General features: G+C 63.8%; 3 protein-coding genes across 4 annotated transcripts; all 3 read left to right on the forward strand.

The window, feature by feature from the left end:
* The first annotated feature begins 631 nt into the window (after positions 1 to 631).
* MADCAM1 (mucosal vascular addressin cell adhesion molecule 1) lies at positions 632 to 3,530 on the forward strand. Of its 2 annotated transcripts, XM_053999754.1 has the most exons (5): positions 632 to 1,094; positions 1,303 to 1,569; positions 1,687 to 2,004; positions 2,257 to 2,814; positions 3,050 to 3,530. In XM_053999754.1, exons 1-5 carry the CDS (start codon positions 1,043 to 1,045, stop codon positions 3,160 to 3,162), a joined length of 1,308 nt encoding a protein of 435 aa, XP_053855729.1. In that variant the 5' UTR covers positions 632 to 1,042; the 3' UTR covers positions 3,163 to 3,530. The 2 variants fall into 2 exon arrangements, with proteins under 2 accessions (XP_053855729.1, XP_053855728.1); XM_053999753.1 differs by having other exon boundaries at positions 1,303 to 2,004.
* Positions 3,531 to 3,746: 216 nt separating this feature from the next.
* TPGS1 (tubulin polyglutamylase complex subunit 1) lies at positions 3,747 to 5,253 on the forward strand. Its single transcript, XM_053999755.1, has 2 exons — positions 3,747 to 4,161; positions 4,242 to 5,253. Exons 1-2 carry the CDS (start codon positions 3,791 to 3,793, stop codon positions 4,768 to 4,770), a joined length of 900 nt encoding a protein of 299 aa, XP_053855730.1. The 5' UTR covers positions 3,747 to 3,790; the 3' UTR covers positions 4,771 to 5,253.
* Positions 5,254 to 5,331: 78 nt separating this feature from the next.
* Positions 5,332 to 10,454, forward strand: CDC34 (cell division cycle 34, ubiqiutin conjugating enzyme). Its single transcript, XM_053999760.1, has 5 exons — positions 5,332 to 6,106; positions 8,286 to 8,372; positions 8,861 to 8,958; positions 9,305 to 9,439; positions 9,555 to 10,454. The coding sequence occupies exons 1-5, from the start codon at positions 5,930 to 5,932 to the stop codon at positions 9,763 to 9,765; spliced, it is 708 nt and encodes a 235-aa protein (XP_053855735.1). The 5' UTR covers positions 5,332 to 5,929; the 3' UTR covers positions 9,766 to 10,454.
* Positions 10,455 to 11,005: the final 551 nt, after the last annotated feature.

Below are 11,005 nucleotides of genomic sequence, written 5' to 3' on the forward strand. Positions count from 1 at the left end.
AGTGTGCACATTTGGTGGGAAGTGTTTACAGAGCACTTTCCTTGCTCAGAGGCCTCCTGCACCCTCAAGAGAATTAGTGGCATGACCTTCTAAAAGGATGCGTGGCACGCCCAGTGCACGAGTTGCCTCTCAGAACAGTTTCCAGATGGGAAATGTCCAGGTCCTGTGATGACACTGGGTGCAGACATGGGCACGTTCCTCCCTCAGCCCTTTGGGACCTTCCCCAGCCTTGGCTGCAGCCTGGCAGGGTGGGATGGGGCAGAACAGGACTCATCCCTCCACGGGGAGCTGGGCGGGAACGAGGGAGCGATGCCAGACCCAGCGTGGGCCCAGGACAGATCCTGAGGGCCTTGAGGTTGGATAATGCAGGGTGTTCAACACCTTCTCTGTGGTGACACTTTCTCCATCTGTACCACAAGACCAACCCTCACAGGAACACCTGATTCCATCCCTGAAAACACCCTGTTTGAGGAATAAAAAGGAATAATCAGCTCACCGAGAGGGCTGACCACGGGTCCTGGCTCTGCTTTTGGGGCAGGGGCTGACAGGGCCCTTTCCACAGCTGTGTGTCCCCAGCAGCTGTTGGGGTCATGGAAAGGCTGGTTTGCCAGGGCCTCCGGGGGAGTGATGTAGCCTGCAGAAAACAGGGATAGAGCTGGATCTGAGCCACGTCCTGCGGTGCAGGTGTCTGTGCAGGGCTCCCTGGTGGGGTGATGGGGACCCTTGCAGCCACACGGGGACCCTTCAGGACAGGGATTTTCCCGGGTTTGGGGGGGCTGCCGTCTTGGCCGTCGGCTGGGTGTTGTGCAAGAGCCAAACTTGGAAGAAAATCATAAACCTCCCTCTGGAAATACCCCTTGGGCGGGAAGTTGTGGAGGTCCTGGGGCCGGTGCTCATGGGGGCGGTTCCTACAGGGCTTAAGAACGGCTGAGGTTGGAGCCGGCGGCCAGAAGGAGACAGCCCCGGCCAGCGGCACCCGCTCCCTGGAAAGGGGGAAGGAAGAAAAGAAGGGAAAAGCAGCCCTGCCGCTGCCCTGTGGGGGATGGAGCCGGCTCCTGTCCTTCTCCTCCTCGGCTCGCTGTGGGGCTGCAGCGGTGAGTGCCACGGGGCCAAGAGCCACCCTAATCCCGCAATCCCCCACTGTGCTGCTGCTCTCCTTGCTTCGCCCTACGGCCCCAGGACCTCGCTGTCACTGAGCCGGGACAGCCACCCTGTCCCCGCGTCGCTGCCGTCCCGGCGCTCGGAGCTGCGGGGTGCTGGTGACTGTCCCCTCCCCTGACCCTGCACTTTCCTCCTGCCCAGGTCGCCCCGCTGACAGGCTGGTGGTGACACCGCAGGAGCCCGTGGTGCCGTTTGGGGGCTCGACGGAGCTGAACTGCTCCTTGGCCTGCGCAGGGGGCAAGGTGGAGTGGAGCGGGCTGGACACCGCCCTGGGGACCATCTCCTCCTTCTCCACCCACAGCATCCTGCACATCAGGCACGCCAACGTGGCCACGGAGGGCACGAAGATCTGCCAGGGCAACTGCCACGGGCAGCACTACCAGACAACCGTCACGCTGAAGGTCTACGGTAAGCGCTCCCCAGCTGTCACTCACTGCCTCCCAGCACAGCCCTGGATCCCCAAGGCAGCCCCTTTCCTCCTGAGCTATGCTGTGCTGCCAAAAATCACCCTTGACTCCTTTCCAGCCCTCCCAGACACGCTGAGGCTGGAGGCAGCTCCCCACATCCTGCGCCCAGGACACCCCGCCAACCTGACCTGCTCGGCCATGCACCTGTATCCTCCCACCGGGCTGGCCCTCACCTGGTACCGGGGGCACCAGGTGGTGCAGAACCCAAACGTTGACTGCGAGGAAGAGGCTGAGGAGGAGCTGTATAATATCGTTTCCACCCTGTCGGTGACAGGGACAGAGGTGGCAGAAGGGGTGGAGTTCAGGTGCGAGGTGACGCTGCAGGTCGGGCAGGAGACCTTCACCCGGGTGGCATCTCTGGTGGCAAGTGCTGAGGGTGAGTGGCAAGAGGGGCTGGGACCCCAAACCCGCATGTAGCCCATCCGCTGGAGCCAACCCCCACTGCCCCATGCTCCTCGGAACAGCTCTGCCAAGCAGCAGCAGCCCCCACTTCTGCACCACTCCTGAATCTGCCATCCCCATCCCTGCCTGGCAGTGCCCCTTTGCTCCTGCTCGCTGTGCCCAGGGGCTGGAGGAGGTTTGGGCTGCAGCGAGGTCACCTGTGACCAAGGCCTCCGTGTGTTTGCAGCTGTGATGGAGCAGCCAGCAGCTGTGGTCACCTCCACGGAGAGCCCCAGCACAGCCAGGCCCGTGGCCACCACAGCTCTCCCTCCAGGGCCCGGTGTCCCTACAGGCGATCCCACCACAGCACGGGAGCCCAGCGCTGGCACCGCTCTGGTTGCTGTCACCAAGCCCCCCTCCACGGAGCCCTCTGTGCCCCAGGACCTCACGGCAGGCAGCCCCATGGCACGTGTGGCCACCAGCACCATCCCTGGCTCTGGCACGGCGGCGACAGGGCCATCTGTGGGGACAGTGCCCTCCTGCAGCCTGCAGATCTGGTCGCTGCCTCCCACCGGCACGCGGGGCAGGGCCCTGCGCATCGAGTGCCACGCTCGGTGCACCGGGAACGCCACGGTGGGCTGGCTCCGCACCCCCGCAGCCCTCTGGCAGTACCGGGAGGAGTCTGCGGGCAGCAGCTCCGCGCTGCGGCTGGAGCACGCCCAGCCCTGCCACCAGGGCCGCTACCAGTGCGTCCTGCTCGGCCACCGCGCCCAGATGGTCAGCCTGGAGGTGATGGTGGTGGACGGTGAGTGGGGGTGATCTGCGGACCCCTGCCCTGCTCTGCGTCGCTTGGGTGGGGCTGCAGCCCCCCCGTGTTGGTGCTGGGGGGATGCCATGGTTTAGTTGAGGTGTTGGGGGCACGGGTTGGACTCGATGATCTTGTAGCTCTCTTCCAACCTGGTGATTCTGTGAATTCTGTGCTTCGCTCACCCCTCAGCATTTCCTGCCCGGGCTGCAGTAACAGCTCCGTGTGTTTGCAGATTCCTTCAGCTCGAGCCCTGCCATTGCTGTGGGGACAGCGGGATCGCTCCTGGGGCTCATCGTGACCGCTGCCGTGTCCCGACGTCTGTGGAAACGATTCAGATCTCGGTAGCAGCTGTCCTAGGAGTGGGAGCAGCCGGCTGACGGCCCCGGCCCTCCAGCCGTGTCCCTGCTGTCCCCCTGGCTGGCGCTGGCCTCGCCCGGGCCCTGGCCAGCAAGAAGGAGCAGGAGGGGGAGCAGCTGGAGGCAGAGCCTGGAAGGGCAATGAGCAGAGGCGACGCAGGGACGAGGCCAGGGACGCGTCCGGGACTGGACCCCCGCGGGCTGGCACCGAACACTGGGCTGGGTCCGGTGCTTGGGCACCAGCGGACGGGCGGGAGCACGGCGGCCGCGTGTCTGTCACAACAGAAGCCCCGGGGGGAGCGCGGGCTCGGCGGGCGGCTGGCACCGGTGCTCCAATAAAGAGCTGTTTCCGTTCGAGCCCTGAGCAAGTGTCCTTTGGGCCTGGACGGCCCCGGTCCCGCGGCCCCTCAGCGGCCCCGGGACACCGGCGGCGTCCGCGGCGCCCGCCCGGTTGCCAAGGGCGGGGCACCTGCCCGCAGTAGACATGGCGGCCGCGGCGCCAGCCACGTTGATAACGCAGCTCCTTTGCCCACACTCAAGATGGCGTCCGCGGCCTCGCCCAATGGCGGCGTTCTCGCGCCGCCTTCCAGCCCACCGATTGGCTGCCAGCGTGCAAGATGGCGGCAGAAAAACTTCCGGCCCGGGCGGAAGTGCGGTCCAAGATGGCGGCGTACGAGAAGCGGCGAGCGGCCGCCGCCCCGGTGCCGGCGGGGGGCAGCGGGCTGCCGGAGCCGGGGCGGGCAGCGCCGGGGGGCGGCGGGCTGGCGGAGGGCAGCGCGGCGGAGTTCCTGCTGCGAGCCGGCGTCACGGCCATGGTGCGGGAGGCGCTGCTCAAGGTGCTGGAGGCGCGGCCCGCCGAGCCCGTGTCCTTCCTGGCCGAGTACTTCGAGCGGCTGGTGCTGGCGGAGGCGGCGGCGGAGCCCCCGGGGCCGCCGCAGCGCCTGGCCCGGGCGCTGTGGTACGTGTGCCTGGCTCATCACTCGCACAGGTGCGGCGAGCGGCGGCGGCGGGGGGCGGCGGGGACGGGGGGCGAGGCCGCCTCTCTGTGTCTGTGCCCTGTCGCGACAGGACGGCCTTCGACAGCAACGCCGGCGCGGCCTACGAGGTGCTGGGGTGCGGCGGGCGGCGGCGGGCGGCGGGCGTGGACGGGCGGCTCTACAGCGAGCTGCTGCGGCGCATCTGCCAGCGCGGGGCGGCCCCGGCCGAGGCGGCGGCCGAGCTGCTGCGCCGCGTCCGCTGCCGCGACCACGAGGCCGTCCCGTTCGACGTGTTCCGCTACGGCGTCCTCACCTGCTGCGTGCTGCTGGAGTTCGCGGCCAAGGCCGACGCGCTGTTCGCCGTGCTGGGCGCCGGGGACTCGGCGGACAGCCGGCTGTGCCAGGCGGTGCTGCGGGCGCTGGAGGACGCGCTGGGCGCCGGGCACGGCTCGCGGCCCGCCCGCTACCTGGAGGCCGGCTCCCGGCTGGGCCCCGACAGGCTGGCGCTGGCCATGGACCAGGCGCTGCAGGAGAGGAAGCTGGGCTCCTCCATGAGCAGGGAGGAGTTCCTGAGAAAAGCCACAGCGCTGTTCATAGCCAAGGTGAAGCCCGTGGAGTGATGGCGGGTGGGAGCAGCGCTGGCTGCGGCCGCTGCCGGCCCCGCGGGGCCCCCTCGGAGCTGGACGGTGAGCACGGGGCGCTGGCTGGAGAGCCCTGGCGTGCCCAACAAGAGATTCCCGGTTTCCACGCTGCCTGCCCTGCTCTGATGGTGCCCAGCAGCTCCGTGTCCCTGCGTGGCTCCTCTGGCCCTTTCAGGGGTTGTCCAGGACTGACGTGGAGGCTGTGACCCGCAGAGCTGCTTTGGGCAGTGAAATGACCCAGAAGGAACAAAGTGTGGGGCTGGGCTGTGGCTGCACAGGGGCAGCTGGGGAGGGATAAGGTGGTTTGGGATGTGGAGTGCAGGCTCTGGATGAGACACATCCCCTTCCCCTGGGACCAGCTGCGTGTCGGGCCGGGGGTTATTTATTTAAACTTGTCTGATCATTATTTATACTGTTCAATTCCTGGTTTGCTGTAAGACATTAAAGCTTTTTTATTATTTTCTTAGTGGCCAGTTTCTTACCTCCTGGCAGCATGAAGTGCCAGAATGAGCTGCACAAGTGCCCAGATCCCTGAGGCACGCTCCGTGCCCAGGGGGTTGGTGTTGGCAGCAGGTGCAGGACTGTGGAAGAGCCGGTGGGAGGATCCCCGCGGGCTCGGGATGTTGTGTTGGGCGGATGTTCTGCTCCCTGCGGGCAGGACGCGGTGCTGGTCTGGGTGAGGCTGCGGGTGGCGGCTCCTGACGCAGGCACAGCTGACGGGATGTGACACAAAGGGAGGTGCGAGCCGGGGATGCCGGAGGCGCCGTTCGTTCGGCTGACAACTCCGGTTCCAGGTGCTGCCCTGGCAGCGCTGTGAATTGTCGCGCAGCTGTGGCACCCGCAGGCTGACCGGGGCCGGGATTCTGCGTGCCGGGGAGCCCCGGGGCGCTCTCCGATCGCTGGATCCGCTCGGTGGGCCGGTGCGACCGGGAGCGCCGGGGGCACCGGCGGAGCCGCCCGCCCGTCACCTGCCCCGCCCCGCGCTCCGATTGGTCAGCGACGCCCGTGGGGGCGGTGCCCGGGTAGCCACGCCCCTCACGGGACTACAGCCCCCGCCGTGCCCCGCGTGGCCCCGGTCCCGCCGCCCCCCCGCGCCCCGGAGCGGCCGCTGCGCCCCCCGAAGCCCCGGTAGGCCGGCATGGCGCGGCCCCCCGTGCCCAGCTCGCAGAAGGCGCTGCTGCTGGAGCTGAAGGGACTGCAGGAGGAGCCCGTGGAGGGGTTCCGGGTCGGGCTGGTGGACGAAGGGGACCTGTACACCTGGGACGTGGCCATCTTCGGCCCCCCGGACACCCACTACGAGGGCGGGTACTTCAAGGTGAGCGGCGGGGAGGGCTCGGGGTGTGGGGGGAGATGGGGCTGGGGGGGGGGAGGGCGAAGGCAGAGCAGGCGGTGTCGGGGGATGTGTTTTGGGAAGGAGTTTCGGAATGGGGGAGACCCTGTGATGGGGGCTGTGGGTGAGGGGGGGTGTCCCGGGTGGGTGTGGGGGTCGTGACAGAGCTGCTCCCGGGCTTGGGGGCGAGTTGAGGGTCAGGGAGAGCTGCGTACACTTGGAGGTCCCTGGTGCTTCGCAGTGGTGCGCCGGTGGCTGCTGCCAAACTCCCGGGGGTCCCCTTCGTTGTGAGGAGCATTCCCCGCTTGGGGGGCGCCTCAACCACCCCCCTGCCCCCCCGATCTGAGGGTGCAGGACAGTGGGCTCCAGGTCGCTGAGGTTCCCTCTCCCGGAGAGGATCCGAGGCATTGCTACCAGACCGAAGGGAAGAGACAGAAGTCCCCCGAGTGAAGGCAGAGACAGCCCAGGGTGGGAGCAGGGAGTGGGTGTCGTGGCTTGGTTTGGGGTTTGAGGTGAAAGAAGGTGTTTGGCGGCCTAGCTGCACAGTCCCCCCTCGGCAGGATGTGTGTGCGCTCTTCCCAGGTGTTGTGCAACTTGGGGTAGCTGTTTTCTTCCTCTTTCTCATCCTCCCTGCTCCACTGAGTGTTTTCATCCTGTTGCTCTCAGGGTGGGGATGCACAGGGTGAGTCACCCAGGGTTAGCTGTGTTTGTTTTCCCGGGCTGGCAAAGCTGATGCTTCAGAGCCAGGTTTCATCTCTTCTCTGAAGTGGAGGGTTTTTTTCCCCATAGCATTTTGGCATGAGACCCTCTGAACTCTCACCCTTTCAGCCACTCGTGTTCCTATTGTGTGCTCGAGAGATTCCAAACTGGGCACTGAGGGTGCTGGTGAGACTGTGCATAAGAGGAGAGCAAGGGGCCGAGTCCTCTCCAGCCTGTGGGGACACCAACCTGTTTGTACACTGCAGGGTGGGGTTGTTGCTGTCCAAGCCCCCTTTGGCATCGCTTTGCCTTGGCTGGTTTTGTTCTGATCCCCTGTGACACAACAAAGGGGATTATTCTGCGATGTTCAGCTGTTTGGCCAGAGCCCAGCACGGGGCTGAGTGTCACTGCCCTGCACTCCACACACACAACACGGCCCCCACTGCATTTTCCCTCTTCCCACCCCCTGTCCTGTGCCACGGATCCAGTGTCTGGATTTTCTTCTGCGTGATCTGGGGGAGCAAGAAGCATTCAGGAGTTGTCGTGTTGAGTCTTGATCTGGAAGTTTGCTCCCAGGGCCTGGAAACAGCTGAAAGCTGAATCAGTCCCTGGGAGGTTGTGCAGCCACACAGGGAGAAGCTGCCCCCATCCTCTTGGATTCCTGGTGCTGGTGGGTTGGAGCAGTCCTCTGAGGACTGTGGGATGTTGCTGTAGGTCCCTGTGCCCCCTCAGGCTTCACTCAGAGATGGTCAGGGAACCCCTCTTTGCCCAATCTCAGCCCTGTGGGTTTGGCAGCCGTGGGAGGAGCCGGTGGTGGCTGAGTGTCCCTGCTGGAGCCCTGGGCTGCAGCCTGAGCTTCATGTGATTTTATTTTTAGCCCCCAAGCTGTGCGCTGCGGCCAGTTTGGACTGGGTCTCTTCTCAGCAGTGACAGGCTATTTTTAGATTTGGTGTGTTCATCAGAGCACCAAACACCTGATGCTTCCTTCCTGTGAGCTCTGAAGGGTAAACAGCCTTTCCTCCAGTGGCACAGCCACGGTCTGTCCCCGACAGCAGCTCTGGGGGTGACCCAGACTCTGCCTGGCTCCGTGTGCTGCTGTGGGGCTTGTGCTGGGTGCTAACACCACGAGCTCCTGCTGGTTCCTCTGCATTGGAGAGCACCAGTGGGCCCTGCTGGATAGGGGGGTATGGGCAGGATGGGGGGCAAGGAGCTGCTGTGGGTCACAGCCCCTTTGCTCACCCCGCTCTGGGTGGTGAGAGGGTGCCCCTGGGGCTGGTGTCCATCCTGCCCCCGGGGCCAATGCCCTGCCCACAGAGCCGGCTGGTGCAGAGGCTCTGTCCTCCCAGCAGGTGCCCAGCTGGGCTTGGCAGAGTTTCCTTTTTCCCAGAGCTGTCAGAAGCTCTGTGGTTTCCATCCCTTCCTTCTCACAAGCTGGTGTTCACATCTCCTTATTGTTCCCCTACAGGCTCGTCTCCGCTTTCCCATCGACTACCCCTACTCTCCTCCTGCCTTCAGGTTCCTAACCAAAATGTGGCACCCCAATATCTACGAGGTAGGTTCCCTGGGACAGCGAGGAGGCTCTTGGACAGTCAGTGGACACGTGTGCCTCTGTTGTGATGGCACTGGATGCAAATGCCAGCCTTTGGCACTGGACACTCAGTGCCTTTGGCGATGAGTGCCTGGCACAGGGAATGCCACTAATGAGCTCACGACGGCCCTTTGCTGTCCCAGCGCAGGTTCCAGGTCAGCCAGGCTTTGCAGGCCTGATGGCTCCCACGCTTGGGGACACTGTGCCTATGCCAAGAGTGGCTGCAGGGCAAGCGACGTGCCTGGGCCTGGGGCCCACGCCAGGGGGATTGGGGGATTGGGCAGCCTGACCTGTACAGTGCTGGCAGTCATGGGGTGCTTGTCCGCTTTTGTGTCCCTCCTATGGGACTGAGGGGACAGCTTGGGTCACCTCACCTGGCTTCAGCCAAAGGGAAGAGCGAGGGGATCCTGGGGCAGCAGCTCCTGAGGATCCTATTTCTCTTGTGCTTTCAGACAGGTGATGTCTGCATCTCCATCCTGCACCCGCCCGTGGATGACCCGCAGAGCGGGGAGCTGCCGTCGGAGCGCTGGAACCCCACCCAGAACGTGCGGTGAGGGCTGGGGGGGACTGTGGGCAGGCTCATCCAAGGGCAGGGGTGGGAATGTGGGAGGATGGGGACAGCCTCCTGCTCCCAAAGCCTGCAGGAGGTGCCAGGGGGCTGGTGAAGGCTCTCAGGCTGTTGGGTTGGCTGAAGAACAGCCAGAGCTTATGTGTGGATGAGTGTAAGCCCAGCAGCCCGTGTGCTGCTGTCCCCTGCCCGGCCTGCTCCCCTTTGCTGGGACCTCTCTTGCTGTGGACAGCACAAGGCTTTCCCACGGACAGAGCGGGGCTGCTGCCACTGCTGGGGTGCTGCTGACCTGTCTCAGCTCTGAGCTGCTCATGTTTCTCCACGCCAGAACCATTCTGCTGAGTGTGATCTCACTGCTGAATGAGCCCAACACGTTTTCCCCAGCCAACGTGGACGCCTCCGTGATGTACCGCAAGTGGAAGGAGAGCAAAGGGAAGGACCGGGAGTACACAGACATCATCAGGTGCGTGCTGAGCCTGGGCCTGGCAGCACTGGCTCTGCTGGGATCCTGTGGGACACGGGCTCTGGAGGGCTGTGCTGCAGGGCTCTGTTCTCAAGCCCCACTTCTCGCCCTCCAGGAAGCAAGTGCTGGGCACCAAGGTGGATGCTGAGCGGGACGGAGTGAAGGTCCCCACCACGCTGGCTGAGTACTGTGTGAAGACCAAGACTCCAGCCCCAGATGAGGGCTCAGACCTCTTTTATGATGACTATTATGAGGATGATGAGATGGAGGAGGAAGCAGAGAGCTGTTACGGTGATGAGGATGACTCCGGCAATGAGGAATCTTGATGGCCCTCTGGCATTGCAAAACTTCCTATAAACTACTGAATTTTACCTCAACTAGAACAAACTGGTTTGAATTTAGGATCTATCAGCCCTGAAATTAACTCTCTACCTCGCAGGGAGACTGTTCTGCGATTGCAAAGGAAATCCCATCGCTGTCTTTGTAGGAAAAGATAAACCCCCTAATTTATAAACTTCCTGGGGGGCAGGTGGAGAGGGGGTGTTCACAAAGCCACAAAAACTGAGGTGCTGGTGGCTCTGCCTGGCTGAGGAGTGACAACCAGGCCTGGTGTTGGCTGCCCCTCATTTGGGTATGTTCAGCTTCTCTTCAGCCTCACAGGGTAGGAGCAATTTGGGGCACTTGTGGGGGTAGTGAGTGGTTGCTTTGGTGGTGGGGGCAGCATGTGAGTGCTGTCTTGGCTTTTAAGACCTTTTAGGGTTCACCCTGCAGTCATCTGGGTTGTCCCCACAGGACCCTTTTGCCTTCCCCACCCGTGATGCTGGAGCTGTGTTCACAGGGAGAGGGGCACCAGGGAGGACTGGCCCAGCAGCCACCAGCACTGGGCACTTGGGGATGGTTTGTTTGTGGTTTTTATCTAGCTGGGAGGGTTGGGCTCATGCTGAGTATTTCTGCTTCTGTTTTTTTTTTTTTTTTTTTTTTGGACACTATTTAATAAAGTTCTTCCAGGGAAGGATTGTGATGCACGAGTGAGGTTCTGCCCGGTCTGTGCCCAGGCTACAAGGGATTTGTGTCAGACCTGGACTGGCATGGAGCAGTGGGTGGATGGGCTGGCCGCTCTCCTGGGGCTGCAGAGCAGCTTTGGTCTCACAGTAACCCTCTTTCCACCTTGCAGAGTGGGCAGGAAGGTCTGGGCAGGGTTGCCTCTGGTCTGGAGAGCATCTCTGCCCTTCCCAGGCAACATTCAGTGCCTCTGCCCTGGAGCTGAGGCCAACACTCAGTCTCTGCCTGGGCCAAACCCTCCAGTGCTGCACGGGGAAGGTGTTTGCCTTCTCCGTCCTCTGCAGGCAGCAGACCTGCCTGGGCAGTGCCTGGCTGTGCTCCGTGGTAGCTGATGGGTGCCCAGGGCCCTTGCAGCTGCTCTGATCCCAGTTGGGTGTGCCCTGAGCCCACAGACTGGAGCTGGCTGGGACATGCGAGCTCAGGAGGCTGCAGGGAGCTCCCCAGACTGTGGTGAGCTCCCAGCCCGGGGCGCTGCCGGCGCCTCGCCCGGCTGGGATGGGGTGA

This window comes from Vidua macroura, chromosome 26 (genome assembly GCF_024509145.1).
Source record: "Vidua macroura isolate BioBank_ID:100142 chromosome 26, ASM2450914v1, whole genome shotgun sequence".
NCBI classification, from domain to species: Eukaryota; Metazoa; Chordata; class Aves; order Passeriformes; family Viduidae; genus Vidua; species Vidua macroura.

Coding starts and splice junctions, on each gene's coding strand:
- MADCAM1 (XM_053999753.1), top strand. CDS start 1,043: ATGGAGCCGGCTCCTGTCCTTCTCCTCCTCGGCTCGCTGTGGGGCTGC. Junction 2,005..2,256: donor TCTGGTGGCAAGTGCTGAGG/GTGAGTGGCAAG, acceptor GTGTGTTTGCAG/CTGTGATGGAGCAGCCAGCA. Junction 2,815..3,049: donor GGAGGTGATGGTGGTGGACG/GTGAGTGGGGGT, acceptor GTGTGTTTGCAG/ATTCCTTCAGCTCGAGCCCT.
- TPGS1 (XM_053999755.1), top strand. CDS start 3,791: ATGGCGGCAGAAAAACTTCCGGCCCGGGCGGAAGTGCGGTCCAAGATG. Junction 4,162..4,241: donor CTGGCTCATCACTCGCACAG/GTGCGGCGAGCG, acceptor CTGTCGCGACAG/GACGGCCTTCGACAGCAACG.
- CDC34 (XM_053999760.1), top strand. CDS start 5,930: ATGGCGCGGCCCCCCGTGCCCAGCTCGCAGAAGGCGCTGCTGCTGGAG. Junction 8,373..8,860: donor GGCACCCCAATATCTACGAG/GTAGGTTCCCTG, acceptor TTGTGCTTTCAG/ACAGGTGATGTCTGCATCTC. Junction 8,959..9,304: donor AACCCCACCCAGAACGTGCG/GTGAGGGCTGGG, acceptor TCTCCACGCCAG/AACCATTCTGCTGAGTGTGA.